At 49.8% G+C, this 19,939-nt stretch overlaps 3 protein-coding genes across 3 annotated transcripts; 2 read left to right on the top strand and 1 right to left on the bottom strand.

The window, feature by feature from the left end:
• Positions 1–3,471: 3,471 nt before the first annotated feature.
• On the bottom strand, positions 3,472–11,634 carry gan (gigaxonin). The gene is made up of 13 exons (XM_028431600.1): positions 11,518–11,634; positions 10,662–10,884; positions 10,431–10,545; positions 9,999–10,349; positions 9,846–9,914; positions 9,526–9,677; positions 9,249–9,370; positions 9,055–9,167; positions 8,246–8,395; positions 8,039–8,175; positions 6,819–6,953; positions 6,637–6,746; positions 3,472–6,559 (listed from the first exon to the last, which is right to left on the bottom strand). The coding sequence occupies exons 2-13, from the start codon at positions 10,844–10,846 to the stop codon at positions 6,387–6,389; spliced, it is 1,812 nt and encodes a 603-aa protein (XP_028287401.1). The 5' UTR covers positions 10,847–10,884; positions 11,518–11,634; the 3' UTR covers positions 3,472–6,386.
• A 648-nt stretch (positions 11,635–12,282) lies between these two features.
• Positions 12,283–14,359, top strand: acd (ACD shelterin complex subunit and telomerase recruitment factor). Its single transcript, XM_028431300.1, has one exon. It carries the CDS (start codon positions 12,559–12,561, stop codon positions 14,089–14,091), a length of 1,533 nt encoding a protein of 510 aa, XP_028287101.1. The 5' UTR covers positions 12,283–12,558; the 3' UTR covers positions 14,092–14,359.
• A 2,385-nt stretch (positions 14,360–16,744) lies between these two features.
• foxl1 (forkhead box L1) lies at positions 16,745–18,346 on the top strand. The gene has a single exon (XM_028431349.1). It carries the CDS (start codon positions 16,905–16,907, stop codon positions 18,018–18,020), a length of 1,116 nt encoding a protein of 371 aa, XP_028287150.1. The 5' UTR covers positions 16,745–16,904; the 3' UTR covers positions 18,021–18,346.
• The last annotated feature ends 1,593 nt before the right edge of the window (positions 18,347–19,939 follow it).

The following is a 19,939-nucleotide window of genomic DNA, read 5'->3' on the forward strand; positions in this document are numbered from 1 at the left end:
AGAGGAGGAGAAGGAGGAGGAAGAGAAGGAGAAGGAAAAGAAGGAAGAGGAGCAGGAGGAAGAGGAGGAGGAGGAAAAGAAGTAGGAAGAGGAGCAGGAGGAGGAGGAAGAGGAGGAGAAGGAGGAGGAAGAGAAGGAGAAGGAAAAGAAGGAAGAGGAGCAGGAGGAAGAGGAGGAAAAGAAGGAAGAGGAGCAGGAGGAAGAGGAGGAGAAGAGAGGAGGAGGAAAAGAAGTAGGAAGAGGAGCAGGAGGAGGAGGAGAAGGAAAAGTAGGAAGAGGAGCAGGAAAAGAAGAAGGAAGAAGAGGGAGGAGGAGGAAGGAGGAGGAGAAGAGGGAGGAGGAGGAGGAAGAGGAGGAGGAAGGGAGGGAGGGAGGAAGAGGAGGAAAAGAAGCAGAAGAGAGTAAGAAGAGAGGAAAGAAGGAGTAAAGAGGAGAAGAGGAAAAAAGAAAAGAAGAGGAAGAGGGGACAACCTGACAGAAATCTGACCCACAAACACACATCATGTCCAACAAGCCCCCCCCCCCCCCCCCCCCCCCCCCCCCCCCCCCACCCCCCCCCCCCACACACACACACACACACACACACACACACACACACACAGGAAGTCCGCCATGTTGGCTCAGAGCTGTAGTTTTAGCATATTTCATTTGAACGAACTTCTTCTACAGATGTTACCTGACCCGAATGTTTATGACTTGTGCTACTGCCCCCTGTGGTGACAGAAGGAATTACACACAGTTATAATAAATAAAAAAACCTAGCCTTAAGCTAACTGCTACTGACGTTTGTTTTCTAGCTAACATTGTTTTAGGACCGCGTTCAGATTCTGTTAAAGCCGGGGTCTGTTTACTCCGTCCTTTCCCTGCAGCGGCCTCTGGGGGCACTACTCTCTAACCCGGGGTGTTGGGTTCGGCCTGTTGCGGCGCCTCCGCGCGCTCTCTGAGTTTGTTGTGGATGCAGCTGAAGTTCTGCAGTATTGATGAATCATGTTTCCATTGACGGCTCTGACTGATCATCTGACGATCAGCGTGTCATTTTCCTTCACACTCTGTGTGTGAATGTGTGTGTGTGTGTGTGTGTGTGTGCGCACACAGATGTGTGATAACACCTCTATGGGTTTTCTGCAGTATTCCATGAGTCATGCTAAACCCTGATCATATTGCTGTGGAGGAAATGTGGGATTACTGACGGATTATTCTCATCAAAAATACACGCAGGAAGAACATTTCTGACCCTCAGGGGCCGAGGCATCAGGTGGCCCCTGTGTGAGGTTCTTCTCTTCTTATAAAGATGACAAACAGTGTGTAACAGTCGCTGCCGTGCTGCTCGGCCTGCACCTTGCTGTGTGTGTCAGTCTTCCTGAGCAGCAGGCGTCATGATTAATCAGCTGAAAACATCAAATGTGGGAAACTCCACCACGTTCACATCGCCTGTCCTGCCTCTGAGGGACGACATCACCTGTGTGTGTGTGTGATGACGACACTGTTGTGCAGCTGGTGCAGGACGGCGCCTGAGGGACCCCGGCCGCAGAAACATGCCTGTAATGCAGGTACCTGAGGCATCAGGTCTCATCTCAAGGGTCCCCACACACCACAACAACAACCGCCGCAGAGGCTCCGAGGCGCCACGCCTTCCCACCCAGACGGGCCCCGTTCTGTTTCCACTCCACCCGCAGGCGCCCATCAGAGTCCCACCTGTCATGACACCTCCGGCATTTCAGCCAGGATCCTTCTGACGAGTCTCAACATGCCGCCATGTCTGCTGTTGTGTCAGCAGCCAGCGAGCGCCCAGAGAACCAAACAACCAGGAATGTGATGTGTGACGGACTGATGTGGTAACCACGGAAACGACCCACAACTCCACAAAGAGACACAAAACATACAAAATAACCACAACGGACACACAACCACCATAGTGAGACACAGCACAGTGTGTGTGAGTCGGTGTTTGTGTATTTGAAGATGTTGTCTTGGCGGGTCTGGCCTTCGCCGCCTTCCTGTCGTCTGTTCCGCAGCGCTGCATTCCTGAGTGTCCGTCGGTCGCTCAGTCACAGGACCCGGGTTAGCCGGACTCTGGGAGCGGTCACGAGAGCCGCTCACTTTAACCGAATTACCTCCTCCCTACTCATGCTCAGTAATCCTGTTTTGTTAATCCCTCGTCTAGACTTATCCTGACCAGCACACACACACACACACACACACACACACACACACACACAGTGCTTGTGTCTGGACTCTCTCTGTATGTGTGTTGATTTATATTCATGGTCCTCAGAGGATGATCCAGCCTGTGTGGAGTTCCAATTTATTCATCAATTGCTACTTAGCAATATTAGAACAGAACAGTTATTGTCCATTAGCAGTTAGCTAACCATCCTAACAGAACAGTGCTCTGTTGTTGCTAAATGCTGACAGCTGACTGAGGCCTGGTGCACTGATGTTAAAGGTCAGCGTAGCAGCTAACAGGAGGCTTCTCTCATGTCCCACACACTCACACCTGAAGAGACAAATCATAAAAGTCCATCTGACTCTAAAGGATGCATCACTACATCCAGAGTGAGCTCAGACATCACCTGCCTCGTGTGTCACTTTTGTCTTGGTGGTCATTGTCGAAGCCGTCACTGCTGGTTAGCTAATGCTAGCTGCTGTTGGACATCCAGTGACATCACCGTCTCTGCTGGGACAAGACGGAGCTGTAGTCCTGCTGCACTGACGGTCTTAAAGCTGTTAAGAGTTATACAGATAATCCATCTTTCAATCATGCTAATGACTGTTAGCATTTACTCTTTGACCTGTTTATTGCTGTCAACTAGCAATGCAGTCTGTTACTGTCCTTAATAACCAGTCAGTTCAATGTCCAGGTTTACTGTCTTTATTGGAGGTCTTATGGTCATAATGTTATAAAAAAGAAATGTCTCTTTATAACTCTCATGTTCATAGTTATTCAGAATAACACATGTCTACAGCAGCACGATGATGGATCGCTAACAGCAGCACAAACTTGATCCACCTGTTTGATGCTCGGAGGCGTCCTGACGCAGACCAATGACTCATGAGCATCACCATCATCTTACAACACTTCCTCATGCATCAGATACAAAAGTACAAACTGAAACAACAGCTCGACTCCCAGACTTTCACAACAGGCCCGTCCTCAGGTGTCCCAGAGCGTCAGCAGGCAGACGGTCATGAGGTCAGCGGCTGTAAACCACACCACGCCACGGAGCATGTCAAAGAGAAGGAAGCGCAGCGTCCACAGGCAGCTGCAGGAAGACCTGTGATGTTCAGCTGTGTCGTAATGATGACAACACACAGCGCTGTGTGTGTCTGAACACAACACAGACACACAGCAGACTGGAACACATGCAGCTGAAATGAAATGTCTGAGCCTCCTGCTCCACAGGGGGCGCTCTGCAGACAGTGCACAATGAAGACATGTAAAGTTCATCATGGTTTCAGCAACAGACAGAGTTCCATTTATAGATTTAAACTTTATTCACATCCTCCTCCAGCAGGCAGCATCAGGGCCTCCACAGAGGGCGACAGGATGCCACAGTGACGGCCTGTGCATCCACTCAGAGAGGAGAAGCTTCAGTGTTATAAACTGTGACCCATCCTAACACATACATGTTTGGTCTGTTAAGTATTTATCATTTATTGTTTGTCAGCCGTGACAATGAGCCTTTAAGCAAAGGGAGGCTACACACAGACTCACATCATACGTTATATGATACAGACACGTGTTCTACGCCATGATGAAACATGTTTCCTGTACAAAGACCAGAGCATTGATGCCCTACACCTCGACTGCAAGGCTGTTTCACTTTCCGTGTTGATACCAGCTACATAAAAAGGTTCTGCTTCCACGTTCGTGCTTATGAAGCCCTGCTGCTTCGGTCGGTCTGGAGGATCACTGCGAGTCCAGCTGACTTTAATCTAAGCTGTTCCATGTTTTAACCCTCGCAGTGAGGTGGGACTGTGGAAGAAGCTGACTGGCCTGCACAGAGTCCTGACCTCAGCCCAACAGGACACCTTGAAGACTGCGAGCCCGGCCTTCTCACCCAACATCAGTGTCTGACCTCACAAAGACTGGTCAGAAACACAGTCCTAACCCTCGCGGAGATCCTCCCAGAAGAGGCGAAGCTGGTATAGCTGCATGTCACTATCGGTGCTAATGCTAGTTAGTGTGTGTGCTAACTTCCCCCAGGTGTGTGTGTGTGGAGCAGGCTGTGCAGCGTTAAGGGTTAATGTCTTTAGAGTAGGTTAGCTAGCTTAAAAAGTGTGCAGCTATGCTCAGGTAAACATGTTTACTTCTGCTGTAAAGTGGGAGGTCTGCTGGGATTGGTTGTTGGGATACTGTTGGAGCCAGCCTCTGGTGGCCGCTGGAGGAACTGCAGGTGTCGGCACCGCTCCTCAGCCCCTGAGGGCCACAGATTCATAATGTTTGGAGTGTGTTGTGTCTTTACAGCAGAAATAAAGTTTATACAAAAAATAATATCAGACGACAAGCTCGGGATGCAAACTGCTGAGTTTCTGCTTGTGTTTTGGTTCGAGTCACACTTGATGCATGCTACAGAATCTGTGTGCACACATGTGCAATGATCACCTGGTGATGACATCACACAGGCCGCCGCTTACCCAAACAAAGTATCATCTGGCTTTATGATGTTGGATATCACATGGTGCTTGAGTGTGTGTTTGGTGTGTGAAGGTAGAGCAGTATAGAATCTAAACCCTGGTGCTTTAATGGTCACACCCTCCTGAACACATGCACACCTGACAGCAGACCACCCCGCCTGGGTGTGGCGGTCTGCACGCCTCTCACTGTCCACCTCTGATGACTGAACTGTTTGTTTACATTCTTGTATCAGGAACTGGGTCCCTGGCTCCCGCCTCCCTCTGACACAGCACGAGCTGTGATTGGCCAGACACCCCCCCCAATACTCTGTCATGTGTCTCAGCCAAGAATTTATGACTCTGTAATCAGCCCCACCGACAGAAATAGAGTGGAGTCTGAACCCTGCATGGCAAACAGCTTCACTGCTCCCTGTGTGTGTGTGCGTGTATTCACAGGGTGCATTCAGGGACAGCATGGAGCGTGGGTCACTCACACTTTTGCACTGATTAGATCTCACACAAACATGTGAAGGTGTGTATTGATCCTGCTTCAGATTATCTGACATATAAGAAGAACCTGGAAGTGACTGCTCTGCATCTCACACACACACACACACACACACAGTGGGCTGGGCTCCGTGTGTGTGTGTGTGTGGTGAGCTGAGAACAGACAGCAGCAGCTGAAACTCACACAGAACAAATGGGGTCAGGAGATGCCAAATCTGCAGTGAGTGTAAAGCCAGGTCAAAGGTCAGGGAGGCGGCCGCTCTATTTCTGCTCCGGCCGGACTGCAGGACTGAAGGACAGTGCAGCGCTGTTGGTGCTCTAAGGTGCAAACAAGAGGTTTTTTTGTGCATAGCTGGGATTAATCCGTGATTTAACCATTGATGGTTTTTAGAAGCCTTCAGTGCAGAGGCTGTCAGCAGAGCTGCTTCCTGTCAGGCAGATCTTTGGTTTGTCTCCGTCATACAAAATAAATAACAGCTGTTTGGTGGATGCTGGAGGACGACACACTGCCCGGCCAAAAATAAAATAAACAGACACTCACTGCAGCTATCAGTTATTAACCCCGACTCCTGCAGTGATCATTTCATTATTTTAACCCCCTAAAGGAGATAAGTACATGCACAACCAGCCTCCATGTTCCTGCTTCCTGTCCAGCCCATGAATCCTTTATGCAGTCTGATGGAGGCTGATGAGGTCAGAGGTCGGGTGGTCTTGAGGTGAAGTTCAGTTTTTGTGCAGACAAACACACACAGTCATCATCATCATCCTCAAGATCTGCTCTAAAGCTGCAGGTCTGAAAGCTTGGTCTAGAAACGGGAAGGTTTTCCACTGGTCTGTCCATCAGATATCAGAACACACTGCAATGACGCAGTCTGCCTCTCCTTATCAGGACCAGATCTAAATATGACCTCTATAAACTCTCTGCCCCACACACACACACACACACACACAGCTGAGGCACATTAAAGGTGCAGCTAGAAGGATTTCTCTGTGTGATGAATACAGAACATGTGAAGTGTCTTTGAGCCTGTTCCAGGTGTTTGAGTTCATGGTCAGGATGTGATGGAGCAGTAAACAATACAGGTGAGGAATGTTCATTAAAAAGTAAAAAGGATCTATCCCACATTAAAAGAAATATATATTCATGAGTTAGTCCCATCAGGTCCTACAGCACAGAGACATGACGCCATCATCCCCAACACGAACCGCCCCTAATCTAACATTTCCCACAGTACCGGTGTGCAGAGGGCCGCTGGCAGGGCTCAGACTCGGATTCGGAACATCCCCTGATTCAGCTGAAGGCGGAACAGTCGACAGTTGGCGATGCGCAGTGAGGCGCAGGCCGTCTTGGACAGGTCGCTGGCCAGCATGGGTTTGGTGCGATGCCACGTCCCGGTGCTGCGGCGAAACTCCCGGATGTAGTCGTAGCTTGTGCCTGCAGACAGAGGAGGCATCAGTTCACACACACTCAGACACAGAAACACACCGAGACGTCTGTCTGCCTCCACTGACCTGTGTCCAGGTCCCCCACCACGTAGATGCTGGCTCCGATGGGCACGGCGCCGTAGACGAAGGACGAGCTGGTCTGGATACACAGATTCTGGTCATCCAGCAGCATCCACCTGCAGCAGAACACACACGCTGTCTTTAGCCGCCATCTATCTGTGACGGCAGTCAGAAAAAGCGCTGCTGACCTCCTCATCTCCTCGTGGTAGAACTCAGATTTGCAGGTCGTCATGTGTCTTTGCTCCGGGTTCTCGTTCTCCTGGCTCCGGACTCCTCCGAACACATACAGCTCCTGGCTGACGCCGCAGGCCACCGACCCGAACCTGAGGGAGACATCACGTAAGAGCCAGCCCAGGTCCCTGGATGTTCGTCATGTACGGAACTTTTTTAACTCTGCTCTTATGATTATTGGAGTCCTGTTTGTGTGTGTGTGTGTGTGTGTGTGTGTTTTGTCTTTGCATGCCTGGCGGCCACAGCTGCCTGGATAGCCAATCAAGTTACTGATGTGTTTGTGCAAGTCACCAAGTGAGACTAACATACGTGTGAGTCATCCTTAAATACACTCGAGAACCTGAGTCAACTTGGTGCAGGTTCAGCGACTGAATAGAAACATCTGCAGGCTACAAAAAGACATCAGCTGACAGCGACAGCTAGCTAGCAAAGGCTACAGCCACATGAATCCAGGTAGGACTGTGTTTTATCACATAATAACAGAACATATATCTGGGCTTCTGTTGCATTTCAACGCTGCACAGGAACACTGAGAGGATCCAGAACTGAAGAAGAAGAAATCACCTGATGACAAACTTCCAGCAAAGTCTTTCAGACAGACGGCATAAAAATTAAAAAACGTGGGACCTAAAACAGAACCTTGGGGTCCACCACAAGTCATAACTGAAGCTTGACTGTGGGTATCTGACTGTCCTCCACAGTCGGCAGGTCTCTGTCCAACAGAGCAGCTCTGGGGTGTGGTGGACCACAAGAGTCACACCATAGACCGGCAGCTGACAAACCTGCAGCCGCCGTGTGATGCTCACATGGAGCTAAACATCTGAGGGATGCTGGAGAATGAAGAGGTGGATCCAGCCTGTCAGGGCGGGCCTCTGATGAGCTGTGAGTGTGTGCTGGACAGACAGAGGTCAGCGAGTTTGACCTTTAACACTGCAGAGATGAACCCACGGGTTCAGTTATGACTCTGTGGCTCAGCAGCACTTCCTGCGCTGAATTCCGATCCATCAGCTTGTTTGTGGTGAGACGTCAAACTGAAACTAAAACTGACTGATCTGGTGACACGGCGGTGACTATGACCACGTTCACTTCCTGTTGTGCAACACCAGACGCCGAAGTTAAACGCTGTGACAGAATATCACCATCAGCTCTTTATCCACCAATTTGTGTTGTGTTTTACCTTCTCTCCTTCAGAGGACACAGGCCCGTCCACTGCTGGGTTTTAGGGTCGAAACATTCAACCGAGTCAAACAGCTTGCCATAGGAGCCTCCTCCGATGACGTAGATCTTCTTGTTCATGGAGGCGTAGCAGCCGACCTGAAGGAGGAGACAGACCGTGGTCAGGACGTGCGTGCTGCAGGAACCCATCAGAGAAACACAGGCGCACCTTTCGGATCATGGTCATGCTGCTCTGCATCCTCCAGGTGTTAAAGTGCGGGTCGAACACTTCCACGGTGATCAGCGCCGTGTCCTCACTCTCACCTCCCAGGACGTAGATCAGACCATCCAGCTCCACCACGCCGAAGTTCTGGCGAGCCTGAGAACATTAACGTTCAGCTGTGAGTGCAGCCGCACACTGGCTGACACGAGCCGCCACCGTTAGCATACATGTTGTAACATTACAGTGATCTGTCAATGAAGCCGGGGCCGAGATTTATTGATCATAGCTCAGACACACAGTCAGTGATCAAACACAGAGGAAACCATCATCTCACAGGTTATCAGGTTAGATTAGATGTGAGCAGGAGGAGCTCAGGCTGAAAATAAACAAACAAATATACATATAAGTATTTACTATAATAAGTATTTTACTAAAGTAAATACATAAATATATTTTTGTGCTTCTTACAGTGTTTTTAAAGATATTTGTTTACCAATGTAAACATGTTTTTAGACTTTTCCAGTGAGAATGGGGGAAATGTTACATCACTGCTGACACCTAGTGGCGCCATGAAGGATAACAATAGCGCGCGCACACACACACACACACACACACACACACACACACACACACACACACACATCATCATCATCATCATGGCTGCTGATTTATCCTTCTTAGAGTAACTGCGTCACTCTAAGGGCTTTATACACTTTATAATGGAGGATGACTGCTGCACAGCTGTGTGTGTGTGTGTGTGTGTGTGTGTGTGTGTGTGTGTGTGTGTGTGTGTGTGTGTGTGTGTGTGTGTGTACCTGCAGCATCGGTGGTATGGGGCTCCAGGTGTTGGAGTCAGAGTCGTATTTCTCTCCGCTGTTGAGCACGGTGTTGTTTTCGTCTGATCCTCCCATCACGAACAGAAACCCCTCTGACACACAGACACATCGTCTCATTATTGATCCATCTGTACAATCAAATTCAGCTGTGGTGGCTCAAACCAATCACTGACCAGCAGCCACCACGCCGTGACCGACGCGGGCGACGCTCATTGGCTGCAGCTCGATCCAGGCCTGCCTGTTGGTGTCGTACAGCGGACACATGCAGCGCGTCACGGCGGCCGGCTTCCTGGTTCTGTACAGACAGAAAACCGTCATTATGGCGTCATTTACTGTGAGACACATTTTCTCTATGACTGAGGACCACCGACATCTCACAGGACAGAAAATCACATTTTCTACAGTACCCGCACACAATCATAAACACAAAGATGGTTGACGGTGACTCACTTGCGGTCCTCTCCTCCGGCGATGACGATGCACTCAGAGTAGCCTCTGGGTTTGAAGGCGGTGAGCATTGCCTCGCCTTGCAGCGGCTCCGCCCTCAGCACCCCCTGACAGTACTCTCTGATCACCTCCCTCATCAGCGGCTCCCCCATGGCCTGATGGGATACACGCAGAAACACAGTCACAATCAATCACAATGATTGAGTGACAGTGGAGCAAACAGGAAGTGTTCATTACAGTTACAACTTCATATTCAGACTCAGCCTCCGAGGGTCTGCACTGTTATCAATACGTTTATATTTATTCATTTACATTTCCTGTACCTGCTCTCTCAGGTAGCTCACATCCAAACCCTGCAGCCACACCGCTGACATCACTTCCTTCATGTGCACCTGCAGATACAGACAGAACCACTTTAAACAGGCCTGTCGTGGCCTCACACACACAGATTAATGAGCACACTGAGCGCCACCCACCCTGCGATCATCCGGGTCATGTGCGAACCATCGCACCACGGCCTCCAGCACGTACTTTTCGTTGCCAATGTTCAGCTTCTCCATGGCCAGCAGCTCACAGAGCCGGTCAGGCAGCATCTCCCTGAACTCCTCGGTGAGCGCCACGTCGCGGAAATGCGTCTGCAGGAACTCGGTGGCGGCGTAGTGGACGTGGTAGAGGCAGTAGTGCAGAGAGAAGAGGCGGATGCCGATGCAGTTCTCTGCTGTGATGCAGCTTTCTAAGAACTGGCAGCACAGGGACTTGAGGTCGGTCATGAGGAGCAGGTCAGATGCCTGCACCATGTCCTGGATGGTCTCCTCGCTCAGAGTGATCTGTGTGGAGGACACGGGCCGTGAACACCGGCCGTCTGGACATAACCATCTCACTTTGTGGTTTAAAGCGTCCCAGCTCACCTCACCGCTGAAGATGTAGTCCAGGATCTGTTTCATGATCGCCATGGAGACGCCCTGAAGCTCAATTCTGTACATGGACCCGTCCTCTTTCGGGGGATTGTAATTCAGCTTGGTCCTACCAGAAACAAGGAACATGAATCACTTTCAGCTGTCACTAAGTGGACACACCCAGCACCTCTGTAGACAGCAGATGGTATCTGTGCGGGTGTGTCTGTGCACAGGAGGTCTGACCTGATATACGGGCTGGCAGCAGCCAGGATGTTCTTCTGGATGGGAAGCTGCTCTCCGTCCACCACCAGCAGCGCATCGTGGAAACTTTGCTCCTGCCAGAAGGTGCGAAGGACCCGCAGGAGTTTCTGGGAATGTTGTGGGTCCGAAACCTTGGAACTGGGGTCGCTTGATCCAGAGTCGGGCATGTCTCGGCTTGTGACAGCCCAAAATGTTCTGTTTACTTCTGTCAACAGAGAACAAGGTGGAGCTTAATAATCACCTGACCACAGGTTACAGATGAGCAAGTAAACAAAGGCCCAACATAAAACACACCGAGGACACTAAACCAATCAAAATGAGGCCACTCCCAAAAATTATAAGTATTTATTAGGATAAAAATGGCGTCAACATCTGGCTTTTTATCTACTTAGCTAGATCTCTTCGATCACAGCACCACCCCGGACAATAAGCAAGTTGTGTAAATAAAATGTCACCATGTTCACGAACTAGTGAATCACCTCAGTGCCGAAGACTGTGCAAAACATCACAGACTCCAGAAATATGACACTTGTTGTTTACAAGCAGCTTTTATAACCGCATGGAGAAGAACGTTTTAAAATGGCAGGTTTCTGCAGGAGGGCTGGCAATAACAAAAACACGCTAAGCTAATAGCTAAACAACCTGTCGATACACACCTTAGCAAAGATAATAACAGCTAGCTTCACTGTTGGCTAACGGCAACTTCATTTATTTGACAACATCCTAAAAACACGAGGAAAACAAACGCGTCAGGTCTGAGCTCTGCATGTTTACAGGGGGGTCCGAACTTGTTGGGTCTTGTGTTGCTTTTTAAAAATCATATTTCACAGTTTCCTACCTGGAGACAGTGAAAGCTTCTTTTTGCTGTTCGGTCGCAGGGTGTTCCAAAACTCACCATGAATCACTCCAGGCGAGAATGTTGTAACTGCACGCGAAGGTATGGATGGTGCTGCGTTCGCGGCCAAAGCAAACGTGGTAAATAAGACAATCTTATGTGACAATCTGTTTCTATCAGCTCGGACTCATATTATTAAACGCTTATATATAACAACTTTTGTGGTCACGGTTCTGACAAAAACAAAGACACATCGTGCTAGCTCGGTGTAGCAACATGCTCTATATTAAAGTTCTTTCTGACGTACTTTAGGTAGCACACCTGAATGCAGCATAGCTGGGCGGAAGGCGTGTCCATGAGCAGCGTTCCAACAGTTTATCAGCCTTCAGTGGATCCAAATAGTTGTGAATAAATCACACGTAAAACAGATTTTAGCCAAGGTGTATACTTTATAGTAGGGTAAATTTCTTATATAATGAAGATAAATACAAACATTGGGGTCTTGCTTTTCACGTAGCCCAGAGAAAGCATGTTGAAAAGAAATGGAACGCGACCGCTATAAACTCAAGCTGTCAGCGAATAGTATTTCCGGTGTCAGGAAAAAAAATCCATATAAACACACTTGCTGAACTAATTAAGTATTTGAAGGAACGAACTCTACATACAAAGGAACTCTGTGGTCTTTGGCAGGTCGTAAAAACTCATCTTTGTGCTTTTACTTTGAAGGAACGTCTGTCGCCAACATCATTTCCGCCATAACTTCAAACCTACTTCACAAACGTAAACAAACGTAAAGGCGGCATCACGTAGAGGTGACGTCACAGACTCGTTATTTAAGCTAGGTAGCGCCCTGTGCTAGCTAAGAGGCTCTCAGCTAAACGGATGTAAAGAATGAATGAGGCGCTTTAAGTTTGTTAGCCAGTGTGTTTGCGCTAAGCTAAGTGTTAGCTTAAAGTTAGCGCTCCGCCTGTAGCTCCGAGGTGATGCTGTGATGAAGGAAGTGGAAGTTCGGACAGACCCAGACTACATCCTAAAGCCACAGTCATGCCTCGGCCTGCACGGAGCAGGCTGTCTCCGTGGATCGAGAGTCTGATCCTGAGCTACGGGGAGGAGGGGGAGGATGGAGCCAGCAGCAGCAGGTTGAAGGCTCATGTCATCGGGGTGGGTCAGATGTCCCAGTCCCAGACTCAGGGCTGTGACGGCCCCACCGGGCTGCTCTTCCTTTCAGACGGGGTGCTCCAGATTCCTGCTGTTCTCACAGCCTCGGCCTGGGAGCACCTCCAGGAGCAGGAGGACCGGGAGTGCTTCACCAGCCTGGTCAACGCCACGGTGTGCATCCAGGACTACCGGCTGCAGTTTCACATGGTCCCAGAACAGACGAGGTGCAGGTTCTTCTTATCAGTGGGGGAGCTGGCCACCACTGCAGCTGGTCCAGTTAAAGACAGCACGCCCTGCAGCACCACGCTGCCCTCTGTCAGGATGAAGATCTGTAAGACCTGGAGGGCCCTGCAGGGTCAGGAGGACTCTCAGAGGAGCCAGTGTGGGTTTGACCTGTCTGACCTGCTGGGGGAGTGGCAGCATGACTGTCTGCAGGTGGTGCTGCAGGATGTCAGGGAGAGGCTGATGATGGTGAGCCCCCAGCCCTCCACCTCAGCTAGCAGCCTGTCACTGAGCCACCAGGCCACAAGCTGGGACGTAGACAGAGTCAAGTACAAGGGAGCGACAAGGTTCAGTGTCCCCATGAAGTGTCTTCTCATCCCAGAGGAAGCTGGTCAGACACAGAGCGTCCCCACGCCACCGTCTGTGGACAGTGCAGAGTGGCAGGTGGCGGAGCCCGCAGCGGTGCAGGCGTCCTGTGAGGTCGGTCAGAGCTCAGCTCCACCTTTGCAGGACAGTCCGCTGCAACTGGATATGATCACATACATGAGTGACAGTCCCCTGTCCAATCCTTGGGACATCTTCCCTCCTCCATGTGTCTCCTCTTCATCCTCTGAGGAGTCCCCGGTGCAGACGCCAGCCATCTCTGCAGCAGAATCCAAGTCAGATCCTGCTGCCATCCTAACCAGCACACAGCTTCCTGTCTGTGGCTCCAAGGAGTCCAGCTTCTTCCCGCCGTACCAGAGACCGCCGAGCAGCCTCTACATCTCTGCTGTGACCTCAGCTTCCCCCTCAGAGCCACAGGGTCCCTCCACATCCCAGCCGAGCCCGCCTGCTGTGGACCAGGGCGAGGACGTGGACGAGACTTTGGAGAGGAAATGCAGAAAGGCAAAGAGGAAGAGGAGCATATCCACCTTTGAAGAAGAGGAGGGGGAGCTGAGCCGGAGCCCTCCATCCTGGCTCTTTGACAGTCAGGCAGGAGGGTCCAGGTCTGAGGAGGGCAGCCACCCCAATCAAGCTGTCGAGAGAAAGACTCAGAGCACTCACAGCGATGGCACGCCGTTCTCCTACGCCTACCGGGCGACCAGGCAGAATCTGCAGGACTTCAGTCGGTTCAGAGTTGCTAACTCGTTCCTGCAGTGGGCCGTGAAGTATCTGCTCGCTCCGAAGCAGACGAACAATCCTCCGAACGTCGTCTGACAGGACGCCATCAGGGTCAATCATCGCATCAATCAGTCCTAAGAAGTGAACTTCTTATACTTATTTTTGTTAAAAATACACAATCTGTTGATATAGTTTACAGAGGAAGAGTTTATTTTGTCCTTGATCACTTGATCTGTGAGAAGCTGCTGAGCGGTGCTGAGGTTCCAGAGCAGCTCTGTGTTTGTGTTCTGCAGCAGATGTTTACGTTTGTTAAAGAAATGTGGAACAATGTTCAGCTTTAATAAAGAACAAAGAAATATGTATAGATTGTTGTCTGTTGGAATTAACACACACTTTGTATTTACGATGTGAGGACTGCACATGTAACAGTGAGGTTTGACCAAAAGGTGTCACTAAACACACACAAACAGGCTGATGTGATTCTGGTTCATGCAGCTGAAGGATATTTTCCACCTTTGCACTCATGGAACCTAAAATATGTGTTTACTGATATGCTAGAAGGAGGAAACTTGATCAGAAAGACACACAACAACAAAACAGGACTAAAGATCCAAACAGCAGTAAAAAAAAATGAATGAATGAAAAAGAATGCTTACAGACAAAAGACTGACTGAGAGGAACAGACTCAGAATGACTCAAACATGTGAGGTGACCAGAGAGACAGGACTCTGACACAGTTACACAAAATGATCCAAAAACAACCAACCAGACAAAAAAAGACACAGAATGACTTGAAAAATATTCAAAATAACCAAAACTCAACAAAAGGACACACAATGACACAGAGCAGCTTAGAGGACACAAAAGGAGACACGATGGACTTAAAATGATCATGAAGAGAAGACAACTGAACACACTGTCAGTGTGTGTGTCTGTCTGTCAGTGTGGGTGTGTGTCTGTCAGTGTGTGTGTCTGTCTGTCAGTGTGGGTGTGTGTCTGTCAGTGTGTGTGTCTGTCTGTCAGTGTGTGTGTCTGTCTGTCAGTGTGGGTGTGTGTCTGTCAGTGTGTGTGGGTGTGTGTCTGTGTCAGTGTGTGTCTGTCTGTCAGTGTGTGTGTCTGTCTGTCAGTGTGTGCGGGTGTGTTTCTGTCTGTCAGTGTGTGTGGGTGTGTGTCTGTCAGTGTGTGTCTGTCAGTCAGTGTGTGTGGGTGTGTGTCTCTGTCAGTGTGTGTGTGGGTGTGTGTGTCTGTGTCAGTGTGTGTCTGTCAGTCAGTGTGTGTGGGTGTGTGTCTCTGTCAGTGTGTGTGTGTGTCTGTCAGTCAGTGTTTGTCATGTGTCAGTGTGTGTCTGTCAGTGTGTGTCTGTGTCAGTGTGTGTCTGTCAGTGTGTGTCTGTGTCATGTGTGTGTCATGTCTGTCAGTGTGTGTGTGTGTGTCTGTGTCAGTGTGTGTCATGTGTGTGTCATGTCTGTGTCTGGATGAATCCCGCTGAGGCTCAGCTCCGTGTGCTGAGGAGCGTCTGAGGCCGGATGCTGCAGCCTGCGCTCGTCTCGTCTCGCATGTTTCATTTGTTCATGAATCACCGTCTGCAGAGAGGGAAACGGAGAAAAGAGCAACTTCTGAGTTTATCTGCTGAAAGCTGCGCGGCCCTAATGTAAGCAGCGGCCAGCTGGGCGCACTTGTAAAGTTGTTATAATCCTCCTCTGACCTATAAACAGGAAAATACATAATATAAAGCATCAAGCTCACATCTACAAATAATACACTGTGCATGTTGTCCTTGTAAGGACATCCAGTCCGAGCGGCACGCCGCGTCTCCGAGCACGGTCACACATCCTCCGTTTGTTCAGCTGCCTCCAGTCTGTGCCTGACTCAACATTTACATCACATTTATCCATTTACAGGCAAACACAGGAAATATGGATTTTACACTTTTACACACGTTTGACTGAAATAATTAACACAAACTAACACAAACTAACACAGCCACACAGACATTCAACATCACCACAGAGCAACAAACAACAACCACAAGACACACCGAACACCACACACACGCACACTAAGAGACCACAACAGCAAAAAACACAACTGGACACAATACAACCCCAAAACGACTGCAAGGAGACAAACACAACAAACACTAAGACCGACAAAACTACCACAAAGACACACAAAACAACCACAAGGACACACAACAGACACTGTCAGACACACAATAACCAAACAAGGACACAGAATATGACACAAAATGTCCACAGAGACACACAAAGATGCAAACAGTGAAATGCCTGGTTGTGTGTGCGGTGTGTGGGTCGTTTATGGTTGTGGCCCTCAGACTGTGAGTGGGAGTTGTGTGTTGTGTGTCTGTCCTCTGACAGGACTTTAAAGGAACTTTCTGCCTTTTAAACACTCTGTTTTGCTTTGAGTGAACTCCCAGAGAGCAGCCGCCATGTTTGCTTGTTCTCTCTGTGTGAGCAACTCTGCGCGTCAGGGGTGGACGTGATATTTCAAACAGCACATCAGTGCGTTTATGTATTGGGTGCCCGGAAATTTTTCCAAATAAACACAGCTTGATTCGACCTGGGTGGGCAGACTTATCAAGCGACTAATTCTATAAACAGATGAGGGAATAAGCCGACAGCTGATTGGCTGCTGTGCAGAGGAGGGGAGCGTGAGGGAGTTTCAGCGCAATGAAATTTTAATTAATGTGGGTGGGCTGAGAACACCGCCGACTGTTTATGATGGACAATTTATTTCCCAGTGCAAAGTCAACATAACACAGCAAACGTACAACAATTATTAACATTTTTCTGGGGCCCTCATGAGGCCGCAGAGTCAGTCAGTGGAGGAGAGGAGCTCCGGGAGCAGGCTCAGCTTTCCCCGGGACACACTTCATCTTCCCCGGCTTCATGGCTCTCTACCACGGCCGCATGCCGTCGCTCGGAGTGACATCCTCGGCTCTGAGCCTCTCCGGGCCCCCGCTGATCTACGTGTATGGAGGGGACAGCGGAGGGGTCGTGCCCGCCGCCTTGAGGTTCGTGCCGGCCCGGCAGGAGCCTCCGCAGAAGCCTCCGTACAGCTACATCGCGCTCATTGCCATGGCCATCAAGAGCGCACCGGAGCAGCGCGCAACGCTCAACGGCATCTACCAGTTCATCATGGACCGGTTCCCCTTCTATCACGACAACAAGCAAGGCTGGCAGAACTCCATCCGGCACAACCTGTCCCTGAACGACTGCTTCATCAAGGTGCCCAGAGAGAAGGGCCGGCCGGGCAAGGGCAGCTACTGGACGCTGGACGCCAAGTGTCTGGACATGTTTGAAAACGGAAACTACCGCCGAAGGAAGAGGAAGGCGAAGAGCCAGCAGGAGGCTCTGGACTCAAAGTCCACCGGACACAAGCGCACCAAGGGCCCGGGACCACCCAGGGACCCCCAGCCCTCTCTGAGACCTCAGACAGGCGCGAGGACGACAGAAATCTCAGCGAGGGGGGATGGAGGCACGAAGGAGGCACAACCAGACCCAAAACCTGCGCTCAGCGAGTTCAAACATTTCCCAGCCCAGAGACTGCAAGTTTCCCCCAACCGAGACACTCTGTCTGCAGGGAGCAGGCCAGACGCCCCACAGCCGGATCCGTGTCCTGCTCCGAAACATGTCCCCGTGTGGATGGACGGTGCGCACCTTCAGCTGGAGCCAGAGGAGAGGAGGTCCGCGTTCAGCGGAAGGGACAGAGGTCCACTGTGCGCCGTCAGCTGCGCAGGAAACACGAACCTGTCCTCAGCTGCGCAGGACAGGCCGAAAGGAAACGTCCCGAGCAGAGACAAATCCAAAGGCTTCAGCATCGAGAGCATCTTGTCCAAAAGCGAGGACGAAGTGCGCAGCAGCACATGCGCACAACGCCAGTGTCCAGCTTTCAGTTCCTCTGTGGTCGTCGGTGCTCGGCAGCACCAGCTGATCCAGGTGGGATTCCCCTTCTGCTCCTACCTGTCGCTCAACTACCCGGACAAAGCGCCGCATTTTAAATGAGGACGTCTCCAGAGTGTGTTTTACGCACAGATGCGCAAAAGCGCAAAGACAGTGTAAAAACCTTCACACGGGGAGCTCACTGTGCGAGCCTGTAGTAACACAGGGAGGCGGCTGAGGCCATTTTACGCATGCGTAATCGTCAGGTTTGTGCTCATATTTACCAGTTTATTTCTGTGCAAAATGTAACGCTGGAAGGATGATGTCACAGACACGTGTACAGACAGCCGCTTCATTCATGGTGGTCAAAAGTAATTTAACAGAACCCCTAGTGTGACCGGGCCATACAAAAACATCCAATACTCAATATGTAACCAGAATCACGTGTTCTACCCTGGACGTGAAGTCACGCATTTTATTGGAAAATAAAATTTAGTTTGGTAATAAACTGTGAGTGTATTCATTTCATTAACCTGCTGCTGTGTCCGTCAGAGAAGCATCAGAAACAGACTTCAGGACTCTGATGTGCAGGCGTAGTCTCAGATTTATGATGGAAATATAACACGGCGAATTTCAGGCCTTCACCTCCTCACATCATTATTGTGACTTCATCTGAAACAGATTCTGTGGACAGAACATGTTTCTGGTGACGTTTATTAGTCTTTTAGCTTAGCTTAGCTTTTTGTCCCAAATTCAAATGAGAGGAGGTTTGACTCCATCTGAGCTGCATTCATGTTATTAAAGAACTTTTCTCACCAGCTGCAGAGGTTCCTCTTTTCTGTCTGAGCTGATGATGATCACCAGAAATCATTGTGTTCATGTGTGTTCAGCCTCAGAAAACTGTAGGTCTGCAGCTCAGAGGGTCACATGTCGATGCGTCGTTATTCTCTGAAGTCAAAGTGACACTGTCTCACTCACACTGATACAGAAAACTCAGGCTTTCATATTGTTCCCAAAGATCACACCCCGACACACCTTCATCCCTCTGACAGCACCAGTCTTCAGGTTCAGGTTACTTTATTGTACCCGTGGGAAGATGTGTTCACACACACACACACACACACACACACACACCTGAGCATAGACATGACAAAAGTGGTAAAATTGCTCCATACTCCACTAAACCAGTCATAAAAGAGAGAAGGTCAAAAAGAAGAAAACTCAGCAGAATAACTCAGCTGTGCGGCTCCTCCACCTCCGAGCAGCTCCTCCACCCCTGTGCGGCTCCTCCACCTCCGAGACTGCAGCAGGAGCAAAGCTGTTTTTACGCGTTGGGACGACAAACCTCCATCCAGAGGGAAGCAGCTGAAAGTGAAAGGATGGGAGCCATCATTTAAAACAGGGATCTCATGAACCTCAGTGTGTCGTGTGTGCATCACATGCTTACATATGTCAGGCATTATGCTTGTGCGTGCTGTTTGACCTGCAGCAGGAGGCATCTGCTTCATCTTGTTTTGTCGAGGAGACGACCGTCCACCTCGTCTGAGACTCGTCCTGCAGCGTCACCTCATCTGTGAGGGAAACAAAGACTGCAGTGCATGCTGGGAGGTAACAGTAAATAATCATTTTCTACAGGAAGCGTCTCTGCTTCAGAGGACACACTCGTTTTGTGACTGTGCTCCTGCCTATATGGCAGTTGGTGTCTGTGTTGTAATTTATGGTCACTTTGTGTGTCTGTGTGCTTGTTTTGGGTCTTTTCTAAATCATATGTCACACTCAAGGTGAATTACCTTTATTATCATGGTGTGAGTCCGTCTCATACAGATCTGGACGAGTCCCTGTACGTCTCTTGCTGGCGGTCTGATTGAGCCGCTGTGACACCTGCATGAAATCAGAGAGACGTGCTGACAGCATCCACACAAACAGAGAGCAGCCATCTCTAAATATAGGCCGCAGCCCGCTCCTCTGGAAAAGCTGCAGTGTTTGAGGTCGGCGCTGCGCGAATCAGGAATGTTTGTTTGAAATAAATAAACTTCCCCACA

This window comes from Parambassis ranga, chromosome 19, assembly GCF_900634625.1.
Source record: "Parambassis ranga chromosome 19, fParRan2.1, whole genome shotgun sequence".
Taxonomy (NCBI): domain Eukaryota; kingdom Metazoa; phylum Chordata; class Actinopteri; family Ambassidae; genus Parambassis; species Parambassis ranga.

Bases quoted from the DNA above. Each gene is read 5' to 3' on its own strand.
- gan (XM_028431600.1), bottom strand. From the start codon at position 10,846: ATGCCCGACTCTGGATCAAGCGACCCCAGTTCCAAGGTTTCGGACCCA. The intron at 10,350-10,430 runs GTGAGCTGGGAC...TCCTCCACACAG, and splicing joins ACTACATCTTCAGCGGTGAG to ATCACTCTGAGCGAGGAGAC. The intron at 6,747-6,818 runs GTCAGCAGCGCT...GTTCTGCTGCAG, and splicing joins TACCACGAGGAGATGAGGAG to GTGGATGCTGCTGGATGACC.
- acd (XM_028431300.1), top strand. From the start codon at position 12,559: ATGCCTCGGCCTGCACGGAGCAGGCTGTCTCCGTGGATCGAGAGTCTG.
- foxl1 (XM_028431349.1), top strand. From the start codon at position 16,905: ATGGCTCTCTACCACGGCCGCATGCCGTCGCTCGGAGTGACATCCTCG.